Raw genomic sequence first — 17659 nt, forward strand, 5'->3', positions numbered from 1 at the left:
GAAACTGGGACGGGCTTTTGCAGGCTCCAGTTCTCAGAAGAACGGAAAAGGACTGCAGGAAGATCTACTGATGTTGGCAAATCTGGACTCAATGAATCTTCCACACTAACCAACTGGAGCTCCTTCCAGTTCAAAGTCCTGTACTGAAGAGAAACTAATGGGAAGAGAACTGAAATTAAGTTTGCTAATATAAATATATATTCAAAATAGGTAAATATAAGGCCTGTGTCCTCTCATTTTGATTACCTTGGCCCTTGCAAATGTTACTGGTGGGCCTCATTCTGAAATTTGGGAGGTGGCTGCTCTCTACATTTGAGCCCTGGGGCCACCACAAGGGTTTCAGGAAATTGCAGTGGAGCTGCTCCTCCAAGCAATCATGGTACATGGAACACAGGCTGCATTGATCATCCATTCTACTTAGCTGATCTGAGTTTGGAAACATGGACTCTCAATTTTCTTAACCGTTTAAGTATGGGTTCTATTTGTGTTGTTGCCTTTTTTTTTTTTTTTTTTTTTTCCCCAAAAAGTGGGAAAGGAACTTGAAGTTCATAGTGTATCTCTTATATTTTTTAAATGTTTCAAAAATGTAATGATATTTCCAAAATGTGAAGAACTTTCTTGTTTAATTTCCCATCACATGCCATCATGTGGGTCTCAAGTCATGAGGAAAGAGTAATTACTGGTAATTACTGGCAATACTCTTTTTTTTTTTTTTTTTTTTTTTTTGCACACATCCATGCCCAATGCTGGATTTTTGAATCTTCTCATTTATAAATCACATTCATTTTGGAACCATTGTTGAGAAAGAACCTTTTTTAAAAAAATCATTTTCCCAAAGATAACTCATTTTGTCAGTGAGGAGGATGAAAGGATTCTTGTTTGAGATTTTTAAAAAATATCATCACTTTTAATTTAAAAAATAAATGACAGAAAGAAATTTAAAAATCATCTAGCAGGTAAGCTAGGAGCTTGTGATACTTAATTTGTACACTCTGAGCAAGGCTCTCAAAATATGTGAATCTAACACAGGACAGCTTTTCTTATGCAACCAGCTTCAAAGATTTGTCCTGGAGTGCACAACTATTAAGATGCTCTATTACTTTCCTAGAATTGTCGTAACAAATTACCATAAACTTCATAGATTAGAACAACAAAAATTTATTCTCTAACTTAGTACTGGAAGCCAGAAGTCAGAAATCAATGTGTTGGCAGGGCTCCAATCCCTCCAGAGACTCCGGAGGAGAACTTTACCTTTTGCTTCCTGTAGCTTCTGGAAGCTTCAATCTTGTGGCAGCAAAACCCAAATCCCTACAGAAAGGCTCTTCTCATGCCGTTTTCCCCTGTGCTCTCCACACCCACTCTTCTTCTTATAAAGACACTTGCCATCGGATATAGGGCCCTACTGTAATCCAGGGTGATCTCATCTAGAGAACTTTAATTTAATTACATCTTCAAAGATCTTTTCCTAAATAAGGTCACATTCACATACTTCTGGTGAATTTACTTTTTGGGGTCCTATTCAATCTACTATAGAGATTGATCTAGGATGGCAGAAAAGAACTTTTCATATAATACTTGAAAATCTGTCAGTGAGAAAGGTTATAATATACCCCTTCAATACCATAATTAATGTATAAAAATTTATCAACCTAAAATAGTTAATAAAAATAGACATTTATTTATTTATTTATTTTTTATTTTATTTTTTTTTTTGAGACGGAGTCTCGCTCTGTCGCCCAGGCTGGAGTGCAGTGGCCGGATCTCAGCTCACTGCAAGCTCTGCCTCCCGGGTTCATGCCATTCTCCTGCCTCAGCCTCCCGAGTAGCTGGGACTACAGGCGCCCGCCACCACGCCCGGCTAGTTTTTTGTATTTTTTAGTAGAGACGGGGTTTCACCGGGTTAGCCAGGATGGTTTCGATCTCCTGACCTCGTGATCCGCCCATCTCGGCCTCCCAAAGTGCTGGGATTACAGGCTTGAGCCACCGCGCCCGGCCAAAAATAGACATTTATATCTTGAGTTGATTGCTAGTCACAGCAAAAGTAAATACAATTTTATTAGCATTAAACAGATTTTGTTTTAGAGAAAATTGCTACTTCACTGTTAAGTCTCTCAGAATTATAGATTATACATCAAAATCAGATTTGTATGCCAGGATATTAAAAGGATAATTTTGTGCCCTAGAAATGAAAGCAAACAGAAAATGCCAGAGGTACTTTTACATAATAGTTTAATGCTTTCATACTGGGCCATAGCTATCTTATTATTATCATCATTATAAAATGTTGTTACATTTTTCTCATTTGGTTTCAACTAATTGTGTTCCTTGTGAGATCAGTGACCTGTGAATATAAAACACAGAGAAATACAAAACAACTAGAATTTGTAATAATATAAAGTAAAAAATGTTCGCTTCAATTTGAGGGCTCTTTTTTATATTTCCCAAATAAGAGGCAGCAGCAAATTTTAAGTCAAGAGTAATGGAAAGAAGAAAATCACTTCATGGGTTATTTTTAAGAGAGGATGGAGTCTTTAGTTGAGAACATAGCAGGGAGAGTGGTGAGTAGGGGAGAGGGAGAGAAAGGAAGAAAAACAGGGAGTACAGAGGAATAAAGGAAGAGAGGGAGAAAGGAGATAAAGATGAGAGAGGGAGGGGGCGAGAGAGAGAGAGAGAGAGAGGTATTTATTGCTACTTCTCTGGGGGTCTAGAAGGAAATGCTTGTGTTTTCTCTCACCCAGGAGGAAGAATTAGCTAATAAGGAGGAGGGCAGCAAGGACTAGAACACAATATTTGTGAGTCTAAATCAGTAAATCTGATTAAGCTCTTTTGTTTCTATTTCTCCACCAAACTTTAAAAATCCATATAATCAAAATCTTATCCTACCTTACAGAAATTTTTGCATGTGAAATCTGGCAAATAATCTTTGGGAAAGAGAATATTAAAAACCTTAAACTCTTAATTGGAGCTAGTTTTTTAAAAAGTTTAATAATATGACTGATCAAAGACAGTGTTGCTTACCAAACATTTAAACTGTCCCCTGAACCCCCATACTTTCCAATTTTTTTGCAGTGAGAAGGGAACATGTGATATGTGACGTTCTGGCCAATAAAATGTGAGCTGAGGTAGTCGGTATTACTTCCCACTGGAGAGAGAGAAAATCCCCTCAGGATTCTCCCATTCAGCCCTTACCCCTAAGAATGACAGTGAAGGTCACATGTTGTTACTGGAAACTCTAAAATTTGAAATGCTGAGCCATTACATTGAGTTCAGCACCCTGGAAAGCCCTACATCTACAGTAAGCTTTATAAGTGGAAAAGCTTAAAAACTATTTTTTAAGCCACTGAGATTTTGTGATGGAGTATTATCATAGTTTATACCCACCCTGATATGTGTAATAGATCTAGGTTGTTTGAGGTTAGCTGAGGTAATCCCTTAATAGATATGAAACAAAATTACATACTATGAAGTGGGGAGGCATTACATTTGCTTTTTTAAAATTGCATTCTCATTGATACTTTCTGATACTTTTGCTGCTGTTAAAAAGAAAGCATAACTTTTTATTATCGGCTATATGAGTAATCATTATTTTCAACTTTACTAACAGAAAGATATATGATTCCAAATTTCTCTTAAACATTTCTTAATCCCTGTTAACTTAATTGATTTTTTTCACACAATTAAAGTTGTATGAGAAAGATTAGAAATCATTAATCTCTTGATACAGAATAATTTCTTTCAGATATTAGTAAATGACATATAGTAAATGCCATTTTCTTATGTCTGGATTTTATACTTTTGCAAAAACAAAATTTAAACTCAAAAAAATTATTTTTATTTTTTGAATATATTTTTTGCAAAATGGGATGGATTTGAAAAAAATTACCCAAACCTTGCTGGGTCATATAAATCATCTCCTTTTTATATGATGATATGAGGCCTATAGACTATAACCATTTTCTTTAAGTCCTCTGGGCCACCGAAGTGACTGAGCCCCAAATATATACAATCAACTAAATTTTGACAAGCATACCAAGAAGACACAATGAGGAAAGAATAGTTTATTCAATAGACGGTGTTAAGAAAGCTAGATATCCGCATGCAAACAAATAAATACATGCACTTATTTTACACCACACACAAATTCAACACAAAATGGATTAAAAATCTAAATGTAAAATCTAATACCACAAAACTCCAGGAAGAAAATATGGGAAAAGCTCCTGGAAATTGTATTTAGGAATTAGTTTTTGAATATCACAACTAAATCTTGGCAACAAAAGCAAAATAAACAATTGAGACTACATCAAACTAAGGAGCTTCTGCACAGCAATGAAAACAGTTAACAAAATTAAAAAGCAGCCTATGAATTGGAAGAAAATATTTGTGAGCTATGTATCTGATAAGGGGTTAATATCAAAAATATATAAAAATATATAAAAACCTCATATAGCTTAATAACAATGAATAATAATAATAACAATAACCTGATTAAAAATGGGCAAATGACATGAATAGACATTTCACAAAGAAGGCATAAAACTGGGCAATAGGTATATGAAAATGCACTAATCACTAATCATCAGAAAAATTCATATAAAAATCTCATCGTAAACCTGTTAGAATGGCTACCATCAAAAAGACAAGATACAATACGTGTTTCTGAACTTGTGGTGGAAAGAGAACCCTTTCACACTGTTTCAATGGTCTTTACATTTTGTTTTGTTTTGTTTTTGCAGTGGCTGTTACCAGTTTTTCCTTTCCACATTTAGTGCTTCCTTCAGGAGCTCTTTTAAAGCAGGCTTGGTGTTGACCAAATCCCTCAGCATTTGCTTGTCTGTAAAGGATCATATTTTTCCTTCAGTTATGAAGCTTAGTTTGTCTGGATATGAAATTCTGGGTTGAAAATTACAAGAAAAAAACAAACAACCCCATCCAAAAGTGGGCAAAGGATATGAACAGACATTTCTCAAAAGAAGACATTCATGCAGCCAACAGACACATGAAAAAATGCTCATCATCACTGGCCATCAGAGAAATGCAAATCAAAACCACAATGAGATACCATCTCACACCAGTTAGAATGGCGATCATTCAAAAGTCAGGAAACAACAGGTGCTGGAGAGGATGTGGAGAAATAGGAACACTTTTACACTGTTGGTGGGATTGTAAACTAGTTCAACCATTATGGAAAACAGTATGGCGATTCCTCAAGGATCTAGAACTAGATGTACCATATGACCCAGCCATCCCAATACTGGGTATATACCCAAAGGATTATAAATTATGCTGCTATAAGGACACATGCACACGTATGTTTATTGCAGCACTATTCACAATAGCAAAGACTTGGAATCAACCCAAATGTCCATCAGTGACAGATTGGATTAAGAAAATGTGGCACATATACACCATGGAATACTATGCAGCCATAAAAAAGGATGAGTTTGTGTCCTTTGTAGGGACATGGATGCAGCTGGAAACCATCATTCTTAGTAAACTATCACAAGAACAGAAAACCAAACACCGCATGTTCTCACTCGTAGGTGGGAACTGAACAATGAGATCACTTGGACGCGGGAAGGGGAACATCACACACCGGGGCCTATCATGGGGAGGGGGGAGGGGGGAGGGATTGCATTGGGAGTTATACCTGATGTAAATGACGAGTTGATGGGTGCAGCACACCAACATGGCACAAGTATACATATGTAGCAAACCTGCACGTTGTGCACATGTACCCTACAACTTGAAGTTTAATAATAATAAATAAATTTAAAAAAAAAAAAAAAAAAAAAAGAATGTTGAATATGCATCCCCACTCTCTTTTGGCTTGCAGGGTTTCTGCTAGAGATCTGCTGATACTCTGACAGGCTTCCCTTTGTGGGTAACCCAACCTTTCTCTCTGGCTACCCTTAGCATTTTTTCCTTCATTTTAACCTTGGTGAATCTGACAATTATGTGTCTTAGGGTTGCTCTTCTCGAGGAGTACCTTTACGGTGTTCTCTGTATTTCCTGAATTTAAATGTTGGCCTGTCTTGCTAGTTTGGGGAAGTTCTCCTGGATAATATCCTGAAGTGTGTTTTCTGACTTCATTCCATTCTCGCCATGAGTTTCAGGTACACCAATCAAATGCAGGTTTGATCTTTTCACATAGTTTGATATTTCTTGGAGGCTTTGTTTGTTCTTTTTCATTCTTTTTTCTCTAATCTTGTCTTCACACTTTACTTCATTAAGTTTATCTTCAATTTCTGATATCCTTTCTTCCACTTCATCAGTTTGGCTATTGATACTTGCGTATGCCTCATGAAGTTTTCGTGCTGTGTTTTTCAGCTCCATCAGGTCATTTATGTTCTTCTCTAAACTGGTTATTCTAGTTCGCAATTCCTCTAACCTTTTTTCAAGGTTCTTAGCTTCCTTGCATTGGATTAGAACGTGCTCCTTTAGTTCAGAGAAGTTTATTACCCACCTTCTGAAGCCTACTTCTGTCAATTCATCAAACTCATTCTCTGTCTAGTTTTGTTCCCTTGCTGGTGAGGAGTTGTGATCCTTGAGAGGAGAAGAGGCATTCTGTTTTTTGGAATTTTCAGCATTTTTGTGCTAGTTTTTCTTCATCTTCATGGATTTATCTACCTTTGGTCTTTGATGTTGGTCACCTTTGGATGGGGTTTCTCTGTGGACATCCTTTTTGTTGATGCTGATGCTATTGTTTTTTGTTTTTTAGTTTTCCTTCTAACAGTCAGGTCCCTCTTCTTCAGGTCTGCTGGAGTTTGCTGGGGTCCACTCTAGACACTGTTTGCCTTGGTATTACCAGCAGAGGCTGCAGAAGAGCAGAGATTGCTGCCAGCTCCTTCCTCTGGAAACTTTGTCCTAGAGGGACACCTGCCAGATGCCAGCTGGAGCTCTCCTGTATGATGTGTCTGTCAACCCCTGCTGGGAGGTGTCTCCCAGTTAGGAGGTATGGGGGTCAGGGACCCACTTGAGGAGGCAGTCTGTCCCTTAGTAGAGTTCAAGTGCTGTGCTGGGAGATCTGCTGCTCTCTTCAGAGCTGGCAGGCAGGAACATTTAGGTCTGCTGAAGTTGTACCCATAGCTGTCCCTTCCCCCAGGTGCTCTGTCCCAAGGAGATGGCAGTTTAAGCCCCTGACTGGGGCTGCTGTCTTTCTTTCAAAGATGCCCTGCCCAGAGAGGAGGAATCTAGAAAGGCAGTCTGGCTAGAGCGGCTTTGCGGTGCTGTGGTGGGCTCCACCCAGTCTGAACTTCCTGGCAGCTTTGTTTACACTGTGAGGGGAAAAATGTCTATTCAAGTCTCAGTGATGGCAGACATCTCTCCCCTCACCAAGCTCGAGCATCCCAGGTCAACTTCAGACTGCTGTGATGGCAGCAAGAATTTCAAGCCAGTGGACCTCAGTTTGTTGGGCTCCATGGGGGTGGGATCCACTGAGCAAGACCACTTGGCTCCCTGGCTTCATTCCCCTTTCCAGGGCGGTGAACAGTTGTGTCTCGCTGGTGTTCCAGGTGCCACTGGGGTTCGACAAAACACTCCTGCAGCCAGCTTGGTGTCTGCCCAAATGGCTGCCTAGTTTTGTGCTTGAAACCCAGGGCCCTTGTGGTGTAGGCACCTGAGGGAATCTCCTGGTCTGCGAGTTGTGAAGGCTGTGGGAAAACTGTAGCATCTGGGCCGGATTGCACCATCCCTCACTGCATGGTCCCTCATGGCTTCACTTGGCTAGGGGAGGAAGTTCCCCGACCCCTTGTGATTCTCAAGTAAGGCAAAGCTCCACCCTGTTTCTGCTTGCCCTCTGTGGGCTGCACTCACTGTCTAACCAGTCCCAATGAGATGAAGCGGGTACCTCAGTTGGAAATGAAGAAATCACCTTCCCTTCTGCATTGGTCTTGCTGGGAGCTGCAGATAGGAGCTGTTCCTACTCGGCTGTTTTGCCCAGGAAAACCCATGTCAATTTTTAAAGAAAGAATAAATTTTATAGGCTTTACCGTCCTGCTGTCTCCATCTCTAAATTACTCCCACCCACAACCCTAACCCTATACACATAGTACTAATAGTGACATTTCACTATTAACTGAGCTTCCCTTTCCCACTAAATTTTCATTCCTTGAGAAATGAAAGATGATCAAAGCCACCGAGAAACTGGCAAAATGCCATTTATAGCAGCATATATTTGGCAGCAGGACTTAGTCCTGCTATTAGAAAGGAAATTCTTAGTAAATGCAAGTATATATAAAAAAGGATCCATCTTCTGATGTGTTCTCTTGCAGGGAAATGGATTTTACTCCCTTTGAACAGGCTCTACATGCATACTCTTTGAAGGAAAAAAATCATATTGCTTTAAATAAAAGTCCTTTCTTTTTATTTCTTTTCTATATTGTGCATCTGTTTCTTTTTCCATACCTTGGTGGATCTCAGTTTATTAAAAGTATTCTATCAACAAAATAGGAGGGAATTATTATCCCACTGCTAGTATCTTTCCTTTGTTTTAACTTGATTCCACACTTCAACTTTAGTGTACTTTAATTAATAGTAATAAAAAAACTAGACCTTTATAGATTCTGAAGAAGGGCATTCTAGTTAAGTTCTTTAGAAAGTGAATTTAATTGTAGGTATAATATATTTATAATGCAAAAAATGTTTTATATGTAACGAGGCAATTTATATGTATCTATCTAAGTAGACATGTGTGATAGTAATTATAAATGAACTATTATTAATTGTCTAGTAAAATAAGTAGTTACCAACAGATGATATTGCAAACATAATAAAATATAAACATTAGTGTAATAGAATAATGTACTAACATGTTTTGGACTGACATGTAAACCAACTACAATTTGTGGTGCTTACATACACTGTCTCATTTAAACTTCATAATAATTCAATTAGTGAATACTCTTAAATTGTCTTCGTTTGAGAAGTGAAAGAACTAAGGCACAGTGAGACTATTTTTAATAGGAATTAATGAGTACTCACTTTCGTGTTGAATGAATTAGCTATTTACCAACCAAATATTTACCTTAAATATATATTTAATATAAAACATAAATACATAATAAATATAAAATAGGATATAAGCATATATTAAGACCCAAGCATCTTATGTTTTCTGCAGGCATTTATGAAACTGTGGCAGACTGTCTTGTTAGCTTACAAAGAAGACAAAAATCTCAGAGCCTTCATAGACTCTTTTTCTGCATTCTGATAAAAAGATACTGTCTCTTTTCTGATCTTTCTCAATGTTTAAAAAGTAACAAAATGTACATCCTGACACACTTATCTTTTTTTTTGATTCCTGTCAAATAGTCGTATGGGAAAATGGTGGAGGGGCAAAACAAACAGATCAACAAAAGAAAATTTGGTCAAACTGTCACACAAGCATAAACCTTGTGTGACTGTGTATTTGCTGTCTTATTCGGTACCACATGTTTTTGAACATTTGGGATTAACTAACCTGCTAATGAGACCCATCTTCCTTTGAAGAGTCAGTCTATCCCACATTCTTTCTGTGCTGGGGGATGAATATTTCTCCCATAAAACATGTTAATAGCATAAATAGAATTTGATGATAGGAAAATCATTCTTTATAAGAGCTATTGTGTTGAAAGATAGTAGTTCCCCTGAAACCAGGTAATAAATGCCAACTCCCTCTTAGTGAAAAGTGAAATAGTTATTTATCTTAAACTATTCTTAGCATAATTCTAGATATGTTAGAACATGATAGTACTAACAGCTAGTACACTTTTTAGGTTTATATCTATAAGAACAAATGTATTATATGATCATGTTAACATTATTTTACTGGTCAAGCATGGTGGCTCATACCTGTAATCCCAGCACTTCGGGAAGCTGACGGGGCCAATCACTTGAGCCCAGGAGTTTGAGACCAGTCTGGGCAATATGGCAAGACTCCATCTCTTTCTCTCTCTCTTCAGTGAAAAGAAAAAAAAAAACGTATTATTTTGCTAGCAGCAAATTATCATTATGATTTTTAAGGGTAATACAAATATTTAAAGTTAATGCTTAATATACATAGATATATTTAGCTTTAGGAAATAAATATTTAGGGAAATACCTTAGTAAATCTCATTTTAAAAAATGTATACCCAAGACAACTGGTTCATTTTAGGTTTGCTTGTATGAGTTGATATATAACTGTTTTATTATTTATTTATTTACTTTTTAAGACAGGGTCTTGCTCTGCCACCCAGTCTGGAGGGCAGTGGCACAATTATGGCTCACTGCAGCCTCAAACCCCTACACCCAAGTGATTCAACCTGCCCAGTAGCTGGGACCACAGGCGTGCACCAAAATATCAGGCTACATTTTTAGTTTTTCATAGAAACAGGGTCTCCCTCTGTTGCCCAGGCTGGGTTTGAACTCCTGGGTTTAAGCAATCCTCCCACATCAGCCTTCCAAATGGTTGGAATTACAGGCATGATCCACTGTGCCCAGCTTGATTTAACTGTTTTAATTAAGGCCAAAGCTCAAGTTTCCCATACTTTTTACACACCTAGATTATTCTCTGATTTGTGAAATAGTCTCTTCCTTCTCTAGCTCCTTGAGTCAGATGTATCTCTTCTATGTTAGGTAGGGTAATGCTCGCTGTTTTAACAAACCAGCTCCCAAATAAGCTAGGGCAGTCAAGTTCTTGTCCATGACTATGCAAGCTATGGGCAAATAAAAACTGAAACTTGGTACCCTAAGACAATGAATGTTTATTTTTTCATTGATGTATAGTCCTATGTAGATGCTCTTGGCTGATGAAGTATAGGGTTCTACTTCACACAATCATTTAGGGAACCAGGATGATGAAGGTTGTACCATTGCCAACACATATTTTCCTGGGTGCTTCAGCTGGTAGAGAGAGACATCAAGTTGCCCTACATGGATATTCAGTAGGTAAAGAGAGAAAAAAATATATAAAAATATTCCCACTTCAAACCACCTTGGCAGAAAAGTGACCCATGTAAATTTGTCCCATGTTTTACAGATAAGAATTAGTCTGAGACCCCACTGAGATACAAGAATGATAGGCAAGTGCTGTCCATTACTGTGCAGTCACTTCTTAAAAATAAACTCCCAACTACTGAAGGGGGTCATCCATTTTTGGTGGGCAGCTAACTTTCCCCGCCTCATTCCCCACTCTTAGCACTTACTCTCCAAGTCCATTTTAAGGCCTATCTGTATTAATAATGCCTTCATTTTATTGTTAGTAAATATTATAAATGAGCCTGAGAAACATTCTGTAGCCACATAGAAACACTGATTCCTTCTGCTATAAGTACTGTAGAGTTACACGAACCTACACTAGATAAGATCAGTGTAGTCACTAGGGAGCCATCTGCACAAGATACTATAATATATACTACTTTATGTAACCCTACTTGTTGTAAGTATGATGTGAGGCCTAAAAAGTAAATATGTATCACCAAACTTGTTTATATAATGTAACCTTCTCTAAAAAATAACAATGTTAAAAAATATCCTTTCTAATTAGCAGGTTTTTCTCAGAACAATAAGATAATGTACACATTCAGGGAAGCAAAAGGAAATGAATTGAGTGTACATGGAGAAGAAAAACACAATTTAGTCCACAAAACATGAAGTTATTAATGCCAACATAGATCCATTACATTTTACACATGGATAAGCCAAAAGCTATGGCAGTCAAGTTCTTGTCCATGATTATGCAAGCTATGAGCAAATAAAAACTAAAACTCAGATCTTCCAGTCTTGTGCTATTTCTTATTCAAGCTGTGATACAGTTTAGACATTTGTCTTCTCCAAATCTCATGTTGACATTTTATTTGCAATGTTGGAGGTAGGGCCTAGTGGGAAGTGGATCCTTCATGAATAGCTTGCTTTCCCTTCCCTGAGGTAATGAGTGAGTTCTCACTATCTGAGTTTACAGGAGGGCTGGTTGTTTAAAAGAGCATAACATCATCCTCTCTTGATCACCGCCTCACCATGTGGCACACCTACTCCCCGTTTCCCTTCTGCCATGACTTATAGCTTCGTGAGGCCCTTACCAGAAGCAGATGCTGGTGCCATGCTTCTTGTGCACCCTGCAGAACCATGAGCCAAATAATCCTCTTGTCTTTATAAGTTACTCAGCCTCAGATATTTTGATTATGCAAACAGACTAACAAAAGCTGACATTCTAGCAAGATGAAGGATGACTGGAACTGTGGTGGTGGAATACCATGGGTTTACTCTGTGGCTTCTTCTGAGTCTGTATTTTAGGCTATGATGAATTAGAGCACCATTGGCTGTAGGGATTAACAGTAGTAATAATTTTTTGAAAGTAATTTTGTTCACCTATCTTCTTGCCATTTAATAAAACCTATCAAAAACATGAGGAGTATCAAACTCACAAGAGAATTGAAAAAAGTATTTCAGGTAACCATTGCCATATGTAATCTAGTACAATAGTAGTGGTTTCTATCATTTGAAGTCAGCTACCAGAAGGTGCTTTATATAGTGTTATCCCACTGGATTTTCAAATAATCCTTTGCAGCACTTATTATCAGCACATATTTACCAATTTTACAGTGGAGAAAATAACTGAGTAAATAAGAGACAGAGTTGGTATTAATGTTGAAGAATGTCTTATCCTAGGCCATTCCCTTTCTCCATGTTTGTACTTTTTTTTAACGTGTTTCAGAACAGAACATATGGTTAATCTAATATATGGTATTATTAGAGAGTATATTAGGATTCTCAGAGAGAGTCAATAGGAGATAGAGAGAGAGAGAGAGAGAGAGAGAGAGAGAGAGAGAGAGAGAGAGAGAGAGAGAGACAGGCAGATGGGTGACAGGGAATTTATTAGGGGCATTGGCTCATGTGATTATGGAGACTGAGAAATCCTGAGATGGACCATCTGCAGGCTGAAGGCCCTGGGATGCTGGTAGCATGGCTCAGTCCAAGCTCCCAGGTCTAAGAATCAGGGAAGTGAATGATGTAAATCTCAGTCTGAGACCAAAGGCCTCAGAACTTAGGAGGCTGCTGCTTTAAGTCCTGGAATCCAGAGGCCACGAAACTGGAGTTTTCATCCAAGAACAGGAGAGGAAGAGTGTTTCACAGTTGCAGCAGATGGATGGACACATTAGCCTTTTCCTGTTTTTGTTTTCTCTGAACTCCCCGAAGATTGGATGGTGCCCAGCTATTGCATTTGAAAGCTAGTACAATAGTAACAGTTTCTGTCATTTGAAGTCAGATACCGGAAAGTGCTTTATATAATGTGATCCCACTGGATCTTCAAATAATCCTTTATAGTACATATTATGAGCACATATTACCAATTACACAGCTGAGAAGACAAGTGACTAAATAAAGAAGTAAGAAGTAAGAGTAAGAAGCCACACTGAGGATAGATCTTCCTCACCTAGTCCTCTTAGACTCACATGCTAATCTTTGGAAACAACCTTAAAGACACACCCAAAACAAGGCTTTCCCAAGCTTCTAGGTGTTCCTTAATTCTGCCAAGTTGACACCTAAAATTAACCATCACAGTAAGCATTCTTAGGTACATTGTAACAATGGCTGCTTGCTGCATATACAATTAAATTTTTGGTGCTGAGGCTTGAATTGACCATAAAAATGACTGAAACACTTAAAGGGTTGTGTCTTAGAAGGTGTCTTATTATTGCTCATATATGGTAATTCAGATTCAAGGTTATCCAAGGAAATTCAATTTTTAGGATAAACCAGTTTGAGAAGATAGAAATGAGGTTCAATAAATATGCTCATTATAGATAAGTGAGCTTTCCTGTAAACATAGCAAAATTTCAAAAATTAATTTTAGAAAAGAATTTAGAGCAATGTATACAAGAAAATGACATAAGACACAATTCAATTTTTGAAACCTAAGATATGTCACCTTACTCTTGAGAACAACCCCCATTGGCCACACTTATATTTCCCATTTGTGCTAGCTATTGAACTTATAAACATGTGACTAATGTCTGCTTGCCCAGATATGCTGTAAACTGCATGAGATGGGGCTCAAGTCCGTGTCATTCATCATCACTTCTGCCTCCTGCACAGTTTCTTCTTCATAATGTTAGCTTTTAAAAATACTGATTAAATTAATTGATAGACAAGGTACTAGAGTTCATTAAAATTTCAAATAAATTAATGTACACCAATAGTAAGATGCAAACAACACCCACAAAAACATAAATTCTTCCTACTAGCCCTCCACCACCCAGGTTCATTCTCCAGAGGAAGTAATTGTTCATTATTTCCTGTAAGTTTTCTGAACATTAATGCTTCTTTAAGCATGTCTCTACTTTTTCATACATTCATTTCTCACATTAAAATATTTACTTGAAATGTAAATATGTTTATATAGCATCAAATCAGTTTAATAATCCAGACAAAATATTAATGGAATTGGTTGAATTATCCCAATCCCTAATAGGTTATATTCTACATATTCCTAAAAACAAATTCCTTACTTGGACTCATTTACTTGTGATTTCTTTCTTACAAATGTAGTAAGCTGAATGTAGACCAAAACAATTGCGTTTCAACACTAGTTGAACTTTCAGGTAGTTTGAAATCAGAAATAAAAAATAACATGGACTTAAGATTTCACTTACAACATAGGTTTTATTTTTTAAATTGTAGTTCTTTGACCATTTTGACAATGACTGAAAAATTCATTGTATCTGATCATGTGCTCATCTACTTACTGGGTTCATTTGACTAGCAAGCAACCTGGAAGATGTAAAATGTAGGCAAAATAGTCACAGGGGTGCCTCTGCCATCCATAGACCCAGACCTTGGCATCCCTTCTGCTTACTAATTCTCAATCATTGGTAGTAGGCTATTTAAATTTTATTGTGTACAAGAATACTTCCAAGAACTTTGATTTAAAATAATAGGATAGTCAGTTGTGACCTAGAAATTTTTTTTCTGTAATTGTATACTGTGGTGTGGAACTATTTCAGCAGAAATTGAGATATATAGTATACATATTATTGAATAATATGCAAAAATATATGTAAATGAAAGCTATATTTTTAACATGAAAATATATTTGCAACCAGAGTAGAATTTATCATGTGGTTTAGCATAGGGTATTTCATAATCTATTGTATTAATACAAATAACATAGTCCTCTGTGCAAACCTAGACTGAAATCATGCTATTCATTCTTTATGTAACTCTTTTTAAGATTTCCTTTGGTATATGTAGAATCATGAAGCACTGCTTCTGCTCTAATTCAAAATTTAAATTTTGATCAAGTATATGTGTCTAACATTATAATTATGGAATTCATCTAAACCTATTTGGATGGTTTAATTTCTATCTCTCTTCTGTCGCTTTTGGCTATCTCGTATCCTTTTACCAACTAGCTGTGGTTTTCAAACTATGCCTCTCAAACCAGCAGCATAAAATCACCTGAGAGTTTCTTGAAGTTTAGAATTTCTGGTCTCACACCTCACTTACTGAATTAATATGCATTTGTTAAAAATGCATTTTTACATGCATTTATAACAAATGCATATTAATTCAAATCAATACACATAAAAGTTTCAGAAGCACTGTTATCATGTACCACTACTTACTTGTGCCTAAACAGACCCAACGTTTGAAAGCAGTTGATTCTGTTTTCTCTAGCGTCATATGGGGTCATGCACCCTACCCTTGGCCAATCAGAACCCACAAATTTAAGACTTCCTTGATTGGTTCAGAGATGATTAAGTGGCCCAGCCATGCAAGCTAACATTTCTCATGAGACTTTTGCCAGGGCTATTGAAAGCAGTTCTCTTTCTTATTAAGGTTGCTTAGCTTTTAGAATTAAGTTCCATATTCCTGATGGCCAACTTTTTCACTACATAGAGAGTGCTTGCCTAAGAATTAAACGGACACAGAGGGATATAACAAAGTTGAGATGGAAAGAGCAATGGACAGATTGAAACAAGAGAGAGGAGAAGAGAGGAGAGGGAAGGGGAGGAGCGCAGAAGAAAGGAAAGGAGAGGAGGGGAGGGGAGGGAAGGAAAGAGAAGGGAGAACAGGGGAGGAGAGAGGAGAGCCAGAAAGGGGAGGGGAGGGGAAGGGGAAGAAGAAAAGAAAAAAAAGAAAAAAGGAGGAAAGAGAGAGAAAGGAAAGGGAAATAAAGGGAGAGGGAGGGGAAAGATATCTTTAAGTGCCTAATAACAGCTGTGCCTTAAACCACCATCATGTGTGGGATTTCTCAATTACATAAGTCATTAAATTCCATTTCTTAGGTTGGAGTTGGCTTTCTAACACTTGCAAATGAAAGTATCCTAATTGTACAGATGATGAAAGTGTTTCCATGAGGAATTTAATTACTAAACTACCAGACAACAGTCTCTTGGTGTGTCTTACATTTAAAAACATGCTTTAATTTTCAGCCTGAGCCAAATTTACTCTCTAATGTATTCAACAAAACAAGTTCATGTTTTACATTCCTGAATCTCAAAACATTTGCTTTCTCTTGAATAATTAAAAATGTGACTGCTAGTGATCTTGTTATAATGGCTGTCTTTGTATGAATTGATCAAAATACAGATTAGTGTTTTACTTTATTATTAAAAACAGTTGGTTTGAACTTCTTGTTACGTTAGTGATTTTAAATCTGAACACTTTCTGAAAACCTGTTTCATGTTTTGGACACACAAAAAGTAAACAGATTCAATGTAGATGGAGAAAACCAAACCTTCCTTTCCTTCTCACTTTTCCTACTGCTCCCTGCCATCTTTCAAATTTCTTATCTCTCTTTTTTTTTTTTTTGGAGACAGAGTTTCACTCTTGTTCCCCAGGCTGGAGTGCAATGGCATGATCTCGGCTCACTGCAACCTCCGCCTCCCAGGTTCAAGCAATTCTCCTGCCTCAGCCTCCTGAGTAGCTGGGATTACAGGCATGTGCTACCATGCCCAGCTAATTTTTTGTTTTGTTTTGTATTTTTAGTAGAGACGGGGATTCTCTGTGTTGGTCAGGCTGGTCTTGAACTCTTGACCTCAGGTGATTGCCCACCTCAGCCTCCCAAAGTGCTGGGATTACAGGCATGAGTCACCGCACCTGGCACCTCCTCTTTCTTTTAAATGTTATTCTTGAACCAAATAGTGGACACCATTTAAACCAAAACCTATTTTTTATTCAACTTGGAATTAAACAGCTTGTCATATTTTCCTCACACTGTGAAAATCCAGTTATTAAATTATCCAGTAGCTATTACATGCCATCTTCACGGGAATTTTTAAACATATAAAACATTGCAAAGGTGATATCAGGGTTAAAATACATTGAATCACTGGGCTAATATAATAATTTGAAAATGATGGCATGCATTCTTAAACTGTTTTATTTTCTGATAACATTGTCATAAAATTTCAGGCAAGCCATCACAAAATTGAATGTTTGAATGTGCAGCATTATTTCTGTATCAATATCTTTATGTATCTATATCTTTTCTTATGATAAATACGACTTTTCAGTGTTGAGTAAGGCTGATGGTGATAACAGTTCCTAAATCTAAAATGGTAAGCTCCACTTACCTACCTCATGCAAATCCATTTTGTTTTCTTATTTTGATTTTTTTTTAGTTGTACAAAATTATAGGGTACATGTGAAGTTTTATTACACATATCTAGTGCATAGTAAACAAGTCAGTTATTTA

The 17659-nt window shown here is 37.2% G+C and overlaps 1 protein-coding gene and 1 long non-coding RNA gene across 3 annotated transcripts in view; one reads left to right on the plus strand and one right to left on the minus strand.

Moving 5' to 3' along the window:
- LOC140713195 (uncharacterized) overlaps window positions 1-17659 on the plus strand; it is a 979701-nt gene that overhangs the window by 853403 nt on the left and 108639 nt on the right. The gene's annotated exons all lie outside the window — the stretch shown is intronic.
- Window positions 1-17659, minus strand: part of MEI4 (meiotic double-stranded break formation protein 4) — a 343137-nt gene that overhangs the window by 21634 nt on the left and 303844 nt on the right. The window contains exon 5 of the mRNA XM_073022640.1: window positions 9832-9935. Within this exon, the coding sequence (XP_072878741.1) occupies window positions 9832-9935 (104 nt within the window). The remainder of the gene's footprint in view (window positions 1-9831; window positions 9936-17659) is intronic.

This window comes from Chlorocebus sabaeus, chromosome 13 (assembly GCF_047675955.1).
Source record: "Chlorocebus sabaeus isolate Y175 chromosome 13, mChlSab1.0.hap1, whole genome shotgun sequence".
Lineage (NCBI taxonomy): Eukaryota > Metazoa > Chordata > Mammalia > Primates > Cercopithecidae > Chlorocebus > Chlorocebus sabaeus.